Source organism: Lathamus discolor, chromosome 15, assembly GCF_037157495.1.
Source record: "Lathamus discolor isolate bLatDis1 chromosome 15, bLatDis1.hap1, whole genome shotgun sequence".
NCBI classification, from domain to species: Eukaryota; Metazoa; Chordata; class Aves; order Psittaciformes; family Psittacidae; genus Lathamus; species Lathamus discolor.
The window spans coordinates 11,088,038-11,101,445 of NC_088898.1; the positions used below are offsets into that span (position 1 = coordinate 11,088,038).

General features: G+C 48.0%; 1 protein-coding gene across 1 annotated transcript in view; it reads left to right on the forward strand.

The window, feature by feature from the left end:
- EXD3 (exonuclease 3'-5' domain containing 3) overlaps positions 1 to 13,408 on the forward strand; it is a 288,670-nt gene that overhangs the window by 141,746 nt on the left and 133,516 nt on the right. The window contains 6 exon segments of the mRNA XM_065695336.1: positions 2,151 to 2,289; positions 2,903 to 3,116; positions 3,849 to 3,958; positions 5,045 to 5,255; positions 6,333 to 6,499; positions 8,737 to 8,907. Of these exon segments, the coding sequence (XP_065551408.1) occupies positions 2,151 to 2,289; positions 2,903 to 3,116; positions 3,849 to 3,958; positions 5,045 to 5,255; positions 6,333 to 6,499; positions 8,737 to 8,907 (1,012 nt within the window).

Consider the following 13,408-nt stretch of genomic DNA (forward strand, 5'->3'; position numbering starts at 1 on the left):
GGAAGAGCTGCAAAAACTGCATCTTTCATAACTAAAAATTGTAATTTTTGAGCATAAATTTGTCTGATCTGGGTTACACAGAAGGTGGATGAGACAACAGTGTATTATTTTTTAATGCTGATGATTTTGGGAGGGTCTCACAGATGGCCTTGAAGAGTTTGTGTGCTGAGCTTCATGGATCTGATCTTTCCATAACGCAGATTTGCACTGGTTTGTGTTCAAGCCCCATGTAACCTCAGAAATGTGACACAGATGTAATCGCACTCGAAACACCATCTGCAAAGCCCACTGCTGCAGACAGACACTGCTTTCTTGGAGCACAGGAAACTCTTGTGTGTCTAGGACATGCTTCTGCTTTGCTCTGGTGTGCTGCTGGAGCTGCCCTCTTCCTCCCTCCTAAAGCTGCACCAACCACCAGCTGGTAACCACAAGGGTTTTGCATGAGGGGTAATCCCTCAAAACACAAAGGGCTGGTGAGCAGGAGTGAGATTTAGCCACAGACTCTGTACATCTAGAAGGATAGAAACCATCACATCATCCCTGTGCCCTGGGAATCCTATGTTGTGTGCGGGTGGAGTGGAGGCATGCTGACTGGGGTGTGCTCTGCTGCTCACGAGGAGCTGTGCTGGATGGGTAAACCCCTTTTACTCATCTCGTCCCACACCTGCTGTAGTAGCTGTTGTCAAGTCAGCAGAGCCATGGAACCCAGTCAAACAGTCTGCCTGCCTTATCTGTTGAGCTAACAAAGCAGCAGGTTCGCAGAGAGGATGTTCACATTGCAGAGAACAAGGCGGTACCAGCGTATAAATGGCATCAGCTCTGCAGCTGCTCACACCACATGTGGCTCCTGATCTCAGCAGGTGAGAATATTGCTGGAGAGCCGAGGCTGCACCCCTTCATTAAATACCTTACACAAATATTGACTTCCCCATGCACACAAACCCCCAGGAAAGAGTGTTTGTACAGTGGAAGCTGCTGTGCTACAGAATTAGTCACACAGACCCCTAAACAGAAGGTTAGTGAATAGTTCCTCAACTAATAAACTATTCAAATCTTTATGGGAAAGAGACTATCCAGAAATCTGTGACATGTCCAAAATAGATAGATATTTGTCATTAATTTCTTTCCTCTGATTGCATCATCTGGCTGAGGCACCCCAGCAATGTGCTGACCTCCCAGCTCCAGGCCACTGCAAGAGACTCTGCCACACTTCAGAAAGAAAATGTGCTGTGTAAGATCCTGCCATAGGAAGTCAGTTAGCTCGTGCCTGCGTCTCCCAACATTCCCAGAGTATCCATCACAGATACTGGTTTCCTCTGCATGGTGCCATCTGAAAGCTAAGTGCAGGGTGCAGTGCAGGCTCACTCTGGGGCTGTCTTCCTCTAAATCTAGGTGGGTTGGAAACTATTTCTGAGCTTTTCTCATCTCATCCCTGTGCAATCCAGGACAAATGTTCTTGTGCAACCTTTGTGGGCATTTCACAGGGAAGGGGATGGAGGAGATGCTGGATGGCATCAGGGAGATCATGACGCCTTCCCAGGCTGTTGCACTATGAAACGATGAGGCAGATTCACTCATTCCTAGCTGGCAGTGACCTTGGTGTGGAGCAGTCCAAGTGTCTTACGGAGGCAGTTTGTGCTGTGGGGATGTGTGAAGCTCCCGTTTGGACAGAGCACTCGTCAGACCTGACTTTGTTCTGTTACACTTGTGGGAGCCAGCAGACTTCCATGTTAACCTCTACAGCAAAAAACAGTAAATCTAAAATGTGTTACCTTTGGATGTGGAAAGAGCTGCCCAACTTTGTCATCCACGTTGAGTCAGTTCTAGGAAGCAGAACTGAGCACCGAAGACAGGGCTGGGGACTTGGGCTCCCGCAGGTGTCTGGGGCTGGGTGCTCTCTGCAGTGGGCACAGTGCCTGTGTGTGGTAAGATCTTGGGTTCAGAGCCATTGTGTGACAGGAATCGAGAGAGAGAATGAAAGAGGCTGAGACTGCAGGGGAAGTGAGGAAAGAGAGGGTGAGAGAGTTGAGTGCCTTGGGGAACTGGAGGGCTAGGGGAGGAAATAAGGAGCTTAAGATTTCTGCTGTTCCTCCAATCCAGGATTTCCTCTCATTACATGGCCTAAAGCTGTTGCATCTGATTCTGTGCAGAGTTGAAGAAGCCACAAAAGCAGATAATTATGAAGAGAGTAAGAAGAAGGACTATTACCAACTTCCCATTCCACGGGCAAATATTCACTTCCTGCAGACATGGGAAGAGACGCAGCAGTGCTGGGAAAAGGTGCTGCAGGTGAGTGTTACTCTGGTATTTACTTTGCAGGGTCAAGGAGCAGAAACTCCACAGCAGGCTGGGACACAGGGTTGGATGTGGGCCACTGGCATGAAATGTCTCCCTCCTCAAGTCAAGAACAGCTGCTTCCCTTAGGCTTGTCCAATTTGGGCAACACACTGGGAATTGTTGTGCCAGGAAAGGTCCCTGCAGGGATAACTTGGAAAGTTATGGAAGTGCTATGGAAGTTACTTTTCTCTGTATAAGTTTGCACACTAGCAAAGAGCTGCAGTTGTTGGAAAGGAACTGCTCATGTTCTGGACAAGGATTGTCCAGGCTGCTTTCAAACTTAAACAAGGGATGTTTAGGTTGGATACGAGGAAGAAATTCTTTCCTCTGAGGGTGGTGGGACACTGGCACAGGGTGCCCAGAGAAGCTGTGGCTGCCCCATCCCTGGCAGTGCTCAAGGCCAGGTTGGACACAGGCGCTTGGAGCAAGCTGCTCCAGTGGAAGGTGTCCCTGCCCGTGGCAGGGGTTGGAGCTGGATGAGCTTTAAGGTCCTTTCCAGCACAAATGAGTCTGGGATTCTAAGTGTACAGTCCCTAAGTGAAGAAGGCTTTTGTCTGTGTTGCAGCCCGCACAGGTTGTTGGCATTGACATGGAGTGGAGGCCTTCTTTTGGTATGGTTGGGAAGCCCCGTGTCTCCCTCCTTCAGATTGCTCTGAAGGATGAGGTGTTCCTGCTTGACCTGCCCCGGCTTTTCCAGCAAGCTGAGGTGGATGGTGAGAAGGAGAAGCTTCCCCATTTCATCCAAATGCTCTATTCAGATGCATCCATCACTAAACTAGGTAATGTACTTCTCTTCCCCCCACCTCAGGTCTTCATATCCAGCTTACTTTGTACAATTCCTAGATCCTCTTGGATTTGTCATTCTCTAAATTCACTTTTCATGGAACCAGCTTGTGTAACCCCGGCTATTCAAATACTGCCATGCCAGGAAGCAGGGGATTGATAGAAATGTCTTCCCATTTCAGGTCGGACCCCAGATTTCTGATATAATAGAATCCCCCCTCAGACTTGGGATAGTCTTAGTTCCACACTTAAACCCCAACTTGCACCTAGCCTCCAGTGGTCTAGGGAAGTCTGCCATCTAGAGCTTTCTGGATTTGCTGGCCCTGTCCCAGAGCTGCTGTGCTGGACACCAGAGCTCTCCAGTTTACCATACCTGGCTTTAGAGCCTGTTTGGAGGCTTTTGGCAGTTGTTAAATCTGGAGTTCAAGGGCAAATTCCAAACTGCCTTTCACTGACACAGCAGATTCCAAGTAAGTTGACCTTAAACTCCACATTCTTCATCCACCTCTTCTGTCCCAGTTTTCATCTGCAAGATCAAGGAGAGATCTGCAAGATGTGTTAGGAACAGGAGAGTCAGGAGCCTCCCTTGCTCCCTGTCTGAACAGTCTTTTCACTGGTTCATACAGATATTGTCAGCATTGTGGCTCTGAACTAGAAAAAGCTTCGGTGCATCAGCCCCACGATCTGGGTTTTCCTACCTGTGTGATTTGGGCTTTTCTTTCCTCCAGGTTATGGGATGTCTGGAGACCTTAGCAACCTTGCAGCCACATGGTCTGCTTTGAAAGACACAGATAGGAAAGCCCAAGGCGTGGTGGACCTACTCACAGTGGACAAACGAGTAAGGATGAACACATGAAGATATGGAAAACTGTGTCTGCTGCATTTGTTTGTATATAACTGTCATGAATTCACAACATTGTCTTTTTGTGTCCTGTGTTGGCAGGGAGATGCCTAATGAGAAAGCAGACCTTTTCCACTTGTGATGTTGAGGGTAATGTGATTCTGTAAAAAGACGGAAGCATTTAGTTTTCAGCTAAAAAGTTAGATCTTGATATACTCACAACTGTTTCATACCCTTTATAAAAGCTAGGAAAGAGCAATTAAAATGGAGACATAGCTCCATTCAGGTAGAGGATGGTGGCTGAGCATAAGTCGTAAACAGTAAATTCTTGTAGGAATTCTGGTATCCAAGAGCATGCAGTATTGGAGCAGATGTTTTGGAGTTAATGCTCGCAGGAGGGCTGCTGGTGAATTCAGCACAGGGATTTCTGCTGTGGGGTTGCACACAGTTTGTAACAGTCTGCAGAAATAAGCACTTCAACCATTTTCATGGCTGAAATGTACGGAGTGTGCTGAAGGCTGTGGGTTGGGGTGAACCCAGATCTTTGGGACTGATAGTTTAACCTGGGAAGTGCTGCAGGGTCTGAGGTACCTGCCAACAGCCACTGGCTCAGTTTAATCTGATATGTGGCAGCCGCAGAAGGGCAGCTGCCCACTGTGTCACAGGAATGCCTTTTCTCACTGGAACTAGGAGGAGAAAGGTGCTGAACTACTGCTGCTATTCTCTTACTGAATCGGTGCCCAACGGCCTCCAGCACTGCTGAGCACCCTGCAGACCTCTGAGAAGTCCCAGCCAGAGCTCCACTCTGCTGTGGTTACTCTGATGCAATGCTCTACAACAGTGCACTTCTTTTCCCTTCCTTGGCTATGAAACAGATTTCTTTCCAGCATGTGTTTGTTAAACAAATAACCAGACGCCGTATATATCTAGTGCCATCCCAGCCCTTGTCTGAGACAAGGGATTCAATATGCCGGGCAAGAGATAAAGATGATAGGGTTGCTGCATGGCCCCGCCCACTGGAACAGGAGATGTTGTACAAGTTGGTTTCTAACCAGGTGGTTTCTATTTTTTCCTTCCCATCAGCTGCAGAAGCGCTCCATTGACTGGAAGAAGGGTGGCCGGGAGGTCGATGTCCTGTCCCTGGAGCAGAGCGACGAGGGAAGAGGAGTCAAGCAGCCAGAGAAAGGACTCAGCCTCTTGGTGCAATATGTGCTGGGGAAACCTCTAGATAAAACAGAGCAACTTTCTAACTGGGAGAAACGGCCTCTCCGGGAGGAGCAGATCCTCTATGCAGGTCTGGTCACTGAGTGTGGCAAGGTGCTACAGATTGTCTGTTACAGGCTGGGTTGTTCTGTGTCACTGGAAAAGTCATTCGGTAGAAAAAGAAGAAAGTGGCTTTGCAGATTAGCTCCTGCTCAGAGAAGCCAGCACATGTTACGTTTGTCCTTTGCGGACATGGCTTTGGTGGTTGATGTTTAAACTGTCCAGTGATTCATTATTTCCCTTATAAAAGAATTCCTGTGCTTTGCAGATTTTGTCTGATGAAACATCACCTCAGTGGAAACTCCTCTCAATAACTGAAAGGAATAAAGTCCACTTCCTTCTGCCTCATTACACAGCCTTTCTGTGGAACAAGTGCTGTGTTCATTTGTCACAGTGAAGTGCTTGTTAGAGCAGTTAAAAATGGATAGACATGGTGTCAGAAACTGCAGCACAGCCTTAGTATTGTGGAGGGACCAGTGGAGTTTATTGCTGATTACCCCAGAGCCACAAGTCTGGGTCTCAGTCTTTTCCTGAGGCATCAAAGGACAGTCTAGTGGAGTGAACCAGCCCTGTGTTCAATTCAGCTATCCTTGAAGCTGACACAGTTCCCACAAAAGTTAATCACCAGGACTCGTAAAACTGGCTTGGAGACTTTGACAGTTCCCGTTGCAAGGAGCAGGAGCTGCATGGCAGCGCGTGTGGGCAGGGGATTGCAAACAACTCGGTTATTACTTTGTCAGATATTGCATCTAAGGGGAAGTTACCTTCCCAGAGCTGGGATGCGGTAATAAACCGTGGGCAAGCTGCTGCTCAGGAACAATGGAGAGTAAAATGGCTTGGCTGAAGCTGTCTGAGGTGGTTGGAACAGGCACACTACAGTTTGAGTTGCCTTAGAGCCAGAGACAGCAGAGAACCTGTGGCTTTTTGAGCTCCTCTACCTTGACTCTGTGGTGGTGTTAGGCTGTGATGCTCACTACATCAGTGAAAGAGTGCAAAGGATGACATTAGTAAGTTGGAGCTTCACAGGTGGTTTGTGTTGCATGTACAAAGGTGAGGGCTGCTCCTTGCATCAGGAAAGATGCTGAGGTTCATATTCCTGTATCTTCAGCTTCAGATGCCTACTGTTTGCTGGAGATCTACGAGAAACTCTGTAAGGATCCAGAGAGCTTTGGGCTGAGCTCAGACCTGACAGAGAGTCTGGTGGGAAAGGAGAGCATAAAACCCAAGGCAAAGAAGCAGCTGAATAAACAAGAGGCACTGTCACCTTCTGGACAGGTTTGTAAACATCTTCAAAGAGCTGCGTGTTGCTCAAGACCCCTGCAAATCATATGTTGCCTTGTCTCTCAGTCATGCCATTAGCTATGCATGGCATGCCTGTTTGCTGTCTGTTCTCAGGACTATTGCACCAAAGCTCTTCCTTACCCCTCCCTGCACTGCCAAGATGTGCTTTCTCCTCTGCGTGCCTTGTTTCAGCTCTCCCTGCAATTTCAGGGTCCTTTGTCTTCTCAAAAGCTCAGTGCAGGTCTGTGTGGCAGAGTCTTGCTTGTAGAAATGTTCCTTCTACATTTCCCCAGTGGTGTGGGCTTGAATTCTGTGGCCTAAGTGTCTTATTCCTTACTTTTGTTTCTAACTGAGCTACACTTTGGTTTTGCTTTGGGAATGCCTCCTTTACTGTGCCTGCAAAATTAAAACCAAACTCCATCAAAAAAGCCTTTCTGCTGATGGCTTGTCTCTGTCTCCCTGCTCAGCATCATGTACTCCATGCCTGGCTTCCCCTGCAATGTGTGTTGTGGCAGAGCTTTAAAACTCCACAGGTCATAACGTGGAGCTGGGTGGCTCTGTTTAAATATCTTGGAATGTGATTGGTCCCTCTCTGTTGTAGAGTTTTACTTTTAAAATGGTCCCATCTGGTTGCTTATGCACCTATGAAAGCATCAGCAGAAAACCAGTGTAGTTTATTACCTGAGAAGACTCACTATGGCTCTGTATCCTTCTGGATAGTCCCAAATGCATATTTAGCTCCTGAAGTCAATGGCATCTTCCATGGTTGGACTGAGAGGCTGTTGATTATAGCCACCTTTTCAGGATCCTCCTTATCAAGTGTGTGTAAATGGACAGTATGCCATTAGTCTTAAGCAGTAAAACACAGAGCTGCCCGGTAGTTTCCTAAGCACTCTGTTCATGGGAATGTTGTACCTTACAACAGATCTGACTGGCTGCTGCAGAGATGGGAAAAGTAAGTACTTCACGCTTGAATTACCTTGTGAACTCACAGGTCATCTCTGTTCTGTACAGTCAGATTCACTAAGTGAGAGGTAACTGGTAAAACCTGGACTGGGACTCAAACAGGCAGAGTCCTCCTGACTCTGCATCCTGCACAGCTCCAAGCTCTCTTTCCCAGTGTTCCCTGCTCCACTATCTGAAGTGGGGCTAATGACACTTTTCTCCTTTATAAGCTTTTTGGTCTCTGCTCGCATGAAACGTGAGGAAAAAAAAGCTACCTTGGACATTGCTGGTCATTGAGTAAACACGCACTGAGAACCAGCTGCTGCTCCCTCCCATCTGCTACAACACAAGCAGCAGCACAGGGTTAGTGTCTTCCAGCTACCTCGGCTTGGGATGGTCAGCTTGATCCCTTGTCACAACACTGATGTCTCAGCTGCATCCACCAAGGTCCTTGCACAAGTCTACCCAGTGCTGCAGAGCTTTGGATGTGCCAGCTTCTGGGAGGTGCAGCAGCACATTGGTAGAGCTCCTGCACAGCCCGTCTGCAATGCTGCAGGAACTCTCTGTTTCGAAAGACAGAGTAGCCCTGCATAGATGGTGCCTGTGTCCTTCAGTCATTGCAGCTGATTCAAGTTCCTGGAGGCAAAAGCTGAACATTGGAGGTTCCTTAATGACTTCCCTGCTCCATGAATTTAGCTATTGTACTTCTGGGAGCCTCCCAAGGGCATCTCCAACTGCAGGAACTCTCCCAGCAGCAGCCATTGGAAATAAACAGAATTCAGGCACTGCGTATTTTTAATCTTTCGAAGGTAACAAAGCTGGCATGGTTGCTTTGTCTACCTGTTTGTCTGCCAGATCCCCTCCCCAGATCGTAACATTGGCACATGTACATTAGTTGCAGTCTAATTCTGTAGGGGAATAGGAGTCTTGAAGATGTGTTTCTGTGCCGTGATGAAAACGAATGGCTGTGTAGGGCATAGAAGGCCAGGTTGGGATTTCTCCATTGGAAGGCTGCAGATCCTCAGGCTGTGTGGCCAGTGAGTGAGGAGCTGTTTCAGAATGAGCCTCATCATGTGCTGCCTCCTGCCCAAGTGGTAGGTGAGAGGTGTAGAAGGGATGTGAAGCAGGAACGGGGGGTGTTGCAGATAGAGCATGGGGGGAAATTTAATACAGGTGGAAGGGGACAGTTGAATTTGCCGTGGCAGGTGACTGTAGGGAAGCAACACACAAATGTATGGAAGGCAGCTTTCTGTCGTGCTCCTTACGGATCTCTTCCCTTTCTGTAGCAATGCCAAGGGTCCAGAACGGAGACCTTATGTCGCCCTGCTCCCATCTCTCCAAAGGAGTTCAGTGTGGTCTGTGATAACATGCTGCAAGGCCTCGGGCGCTATCTTCGCTGCCTTGGTGTGGATGTCCAGATGCTGGAGAACGGCGATGACCATAGGAAGGCTGCTGAGGTTAGTCATGTGCATGGGGTATGTTTATAACTCCCACATGCACTCCCTGGGGAAGGCCTGCTGCTCACTGTGTAACTGCACTGGTTACTCACCCATGCCCAACAGGCAGCGGGTTGGCAGGAGGTGCCCAGCACATTCCTCCTGTGCCATGCTGAGACCAGGTCCTCTGGCTCAGTCCAAGAAGCTGTGCCACATGGCAGCTAGTGTTATCTAGTCCCTGCAGCAGTCTGGGGCCTTGGTTCTCCATTTCCAGAAGAGAAGAAGTGAGCAGAGAGTGCTGTGATCTCAAATCTTACTTGTTTCTGTTTTTCTGGGAGTTTGTGGCTGCCCCATCCCTGGCAGTGCTCAAGGCCAGGTTGGACACAGGGGCTTGGAGCAAGCTGCTCTAGTGAAAGGTGTCCCTGCCCGTGGCAGGGGCTGAAGCTGATGAGCTTTAAGGTCCCTTCCAACCCAAACCAGTCTCTGACTCTATGAAATTGCCGTATAACCTCCTAGCTGGCTACCACCTTGTGAGATGATTCAGAGCTGATCAGCCACAACTTGCAATGAAATATCTGGGAAGCGAAAAGTCTCTAACATATATGGGGACAACGAACATTGATGTGGACTCCCATAGCAGCTTTGACCCCCTGCCTTTTGGAGGAGAGGCACATGCTGCTTCATTTCAGATGTATTTCTACTGTGCCAGAACTGGAGATATCCAGCCCACACAGTGTGTTGCTGTTAAATGCACAGGGATCACCTGTGCACCCTGGTGCACAGGATGTTTCCTCTTCAGATGTCTGCTTGGCCCGGATCCTGGGCAGGCTCTGACTTCTGCAGAAATAATTAATATCTCATCTCTGCCAGACTTGCACAAGTCATTTAAACAAACTCGTTCCCAGTGCCTGCCCCAGAGCCCCAGCTCCGCTTCTCATCCTGATACCTTATCGTGCCACGGACAGGATGTTTTGCATTGCTTTCTCTATGGTGACCAGACAAACATCCTTTCACTATCAAAAGCCTTTGGAGTGTTACTGTATTGCAGAGCCTTTGATCTGTGCTTGGACAATCAAAGATAAAAATAGACCCCTCCCAGCCTGCTTTATATCTGCCTCATTCTGATTTGAGAGAAGTTGAATGTTGACCACCTTGTGCCCAAAGACATGTAAATGTTATTGCAAAGGCCAGGAGAAAGGTTTGGATCCTTGTCACTGAATACAAGAGAGATGGTTTGGGCGTTGTCCCACCAGTCTCAAACTAGTGTCACCAGGAACACGTAGTTGTGTACAGAGTTTGTGTTTGTCCTTCATTAAAGTCATTTCACTCAAATGACTTGTCAGTCATGTTACACATCTCCATGTGCCAAGAACTCCTTGCCTGGCATTTGCTTCTTATTGTTCTCATTCCTGTTGCTGCTTAAAGTGACTTCAGGTGTTGGTAGGCAGATGGGTCTTGTCCTGCACCAAACTTAAAAGCCTGAGAGATTTGCAGGTTGTGCTGGGGCAGCTATGGGTTTGTTTGGTGTTTTCTTATAGACCCTTTGGGAGGGCTTAGGGTAGTGGCCCAGGCTGGCCCAGGCCTGGCTCCCTGCTGTGGGGCGTGAAGGGAGGCCTCTTGAATCCTGCACTCTGTGCATCCTGCTGGTCCTCACCAGGGGCTTCTGACTCAGTCCCAAAGTAAAGAATGGCTCCATCTGGTAAAGAATGTGGAGATTCGATCTCCTTTGCAGCGTCCTTTCGTGTGTGCAGGTGCCACCACTGGGGTAAGCCACCCTTTGCATTTGCACTTATTCATACAAACAACTTGTTATTTCCAATTAATACTTCTTTCTTACAAGGGCCTGTAGGGACAGGCCAAGGGGAATGGCTTTAACCTGCCAGAGGGGAGACTGAGAGGAGCTCTTAGGCAGAAGCTCTTCCCTGTGAGGGTGCTGAGGCGCTGGCACAGTTCTCTCCTTGTATTTCCCGCCCCATCTTCCAGCTTATCTTCTGCACACTCTTCTATGTAGTGATTCTTAAACCTATCTTTTGGGCTCTTCTAGATGGGTAATTGGAAGGAGGTAGGAAAGTTTCAGTGGGTGGTGTTCTTTTCTCTGCAGGTTTGCAGAATGAGGTAGAGCAGAGGGATGCTTCTCATGCTAACTTTAAAGGATCATCCACCATCCTGAGGTGACTACAACAGATCTTGCAATGTTGTACTTCAGGAGTAGAGCAGAAGCTTCTAAGAAAATATTGGTAGTCTTTTGGGGCACTTGTTTCTAAGAGACTTGGTGGGATATTGAAGCCCCTTCAGTTGAGTTGTGGGTTGATTTATTTTTTTAATGGACTGTGCTCTTGGTCTTCAAAATCATCTTCATGCTTAAGAATTATTTGCACACTAAGGCAAACCTCGTGTCTTTTGAAGTGTGATAATAGCCAAAAGGCTGGTAGCTGCTCCCTGCAGCTCCCATGGTGTAGAAGGTTCCCTTGCAAGATTATACCAATGCCCCCAAAGCTCCAGGTGACCCACAGGTTGGAGAGGAGAGCCAGGCTTGGGTGGATCTCAGGAGCAATAGGCACCTGGATCTAAATTGCCTTGAACTGGTTTGGAGCCATGAGGAATAAAGGGGACTTCTAATACTGCAGTGAACAGAGCTTCATGTAGTGGGGGTATCTGATCTCTGATCTTGTCCCAGCTTTGAATGTATTTCTCCCTGTTTTAGGTGTAAACACCATTCTTCAGGTTTGCCTGTCCTTTTACCTCCCTGCCAGCCTGTGAATTCACAGAGGACAGATGAAGAACTCTTCTGCCTTTAAGATCAAGACTTTGCTTTTGATGTTTGGTCAGCAAGAGAATGTCCTTCATTGGAGACCTTGATACAAATGGAATGTACATTAAGAAACAAAACTGGGCTGATGGTTTTGGTGTGGTGCTTAAGGACACATCAGGAAATCATGCAATAACTTTGTACAATTGATGTGTTTTGGGAATGCTGAAAAGAAGTCTGGGGTACCAGTAGTACAGCAAGTGCACTGCAGGGCTGTTTGGAGTGTGTTTAGTTATTAAGCTCTTGGTTTACTCTCTATTTTTAAAGAGCCTGAGATAACAGGTAGATGCTCCAGGGTTGGATTGAGGTTTGTGGTCCACTTCTCTGGTTGATCCTCATCTGGGTGCTTTTCCAGCACACATCCTGGAGCAGATGCTTTCTGTCTGCTCCCTTTCTGTGTGAACCGGGACCTTGCTGGCCTGGGCTCAGGGTCACTGCAGCACCTCTGCCACTGCAAGTGGGGACACAGCTTTTCCTGCACTGCTGCCCTGCAAAGGGAGCAGTTTGCCTCTTTGAGGACGTGTGGCATTGCCCAACAGGAGCTGTACATGGGCTTGGCAAACTCTAAATTACCTACAGCCTTGGGCTGCTGTTTCATGAAGCCTTCACTGACCTTCAGTCAGGATCCTTTGGGTTATCACAAATTATTCTGCTGCTGGTGCTGGTTTTGAAACATCAGGTCCCTCTTTGCCCTCTCTCATCAGTCGTTGTCCTTCCAGGTCTCTCTCGTAGTAATTCATTGGAGTTCGTTCATCTCCGCAAGATGAAAGTTGGCTGAACAGACAGGCATGTTAAGGGCTAAGTAATAATACCAAGCTATTAGGGAGTGCTTTCTATCCAGAAGGTCTAAGTCTTTTCCAGAGGAAGTTGATATTATCTTTGTAATAGATTGTGAAACTGAGGCTAATGCCCTCTCTGCAGCACTTGGCATGGAGCACAAGGCCCTGACACCCATCCCAACACGCTACTTAGGCCGTTCTTGGCCTTTTACTTGCATCTTGAAGCACAAATCTCCTGGCTGGGCCCAGCACTGCCTCCCACTGCTTCTGTCAGAAAAAAAGAAGGAATTGTGCCCTTCTCTCTGGCACGTATCCTCCGTGGTTTCAGTCAGATGTGTGCTATCACATGGCTCCTCTGGCTCTGCAGGCTTCTCCCAGTCGTTGTTCCAGAGGCGGAAAAACACGCTGGAAGAGTTATTGCTTTTCTCCTTTTTATTTGATGTTCTTTGCCTGTCTCTGCAGAGCCATTTAGATAAGGGGATTTATCAAGCTTGAACTAATTAACCCTGGATGCAGGAAGTCAGAATGGAGTGTTCCAGCTGTGAAATCCTCAGACTTACCCTGAAGCACACATGGGTCTGGAGGAATTTCACATGTCTTTTCCCTTGTCAGCAAGTCACTGTGCTGAACTTTTGCTGGTGCCTTACTGGACTTAATGTGTCGTGAGGGCGGTTTGTTGGCAGGGTGTTCAGTAACCCAGACTGTGTGTAGGAGGATTCATGCCACACAGGGTGTCTCTGCTGTCACTTCAGGGTTCCTGTGCTTAGAGACTTTTTCCTTTGTGGAGGGTGAGGGTTCATTTTGAGAGAAATCCAGTAATTTTGCCTGTAGGAAGATGCTTTAGAAGTTGTTGCCAATCACTTTCTCAGTGCATAACTGGCAGCCAAAGAGTGACTTCACCAAAAACGGAGGGAAGCAGCTACCTGAAAGGTCA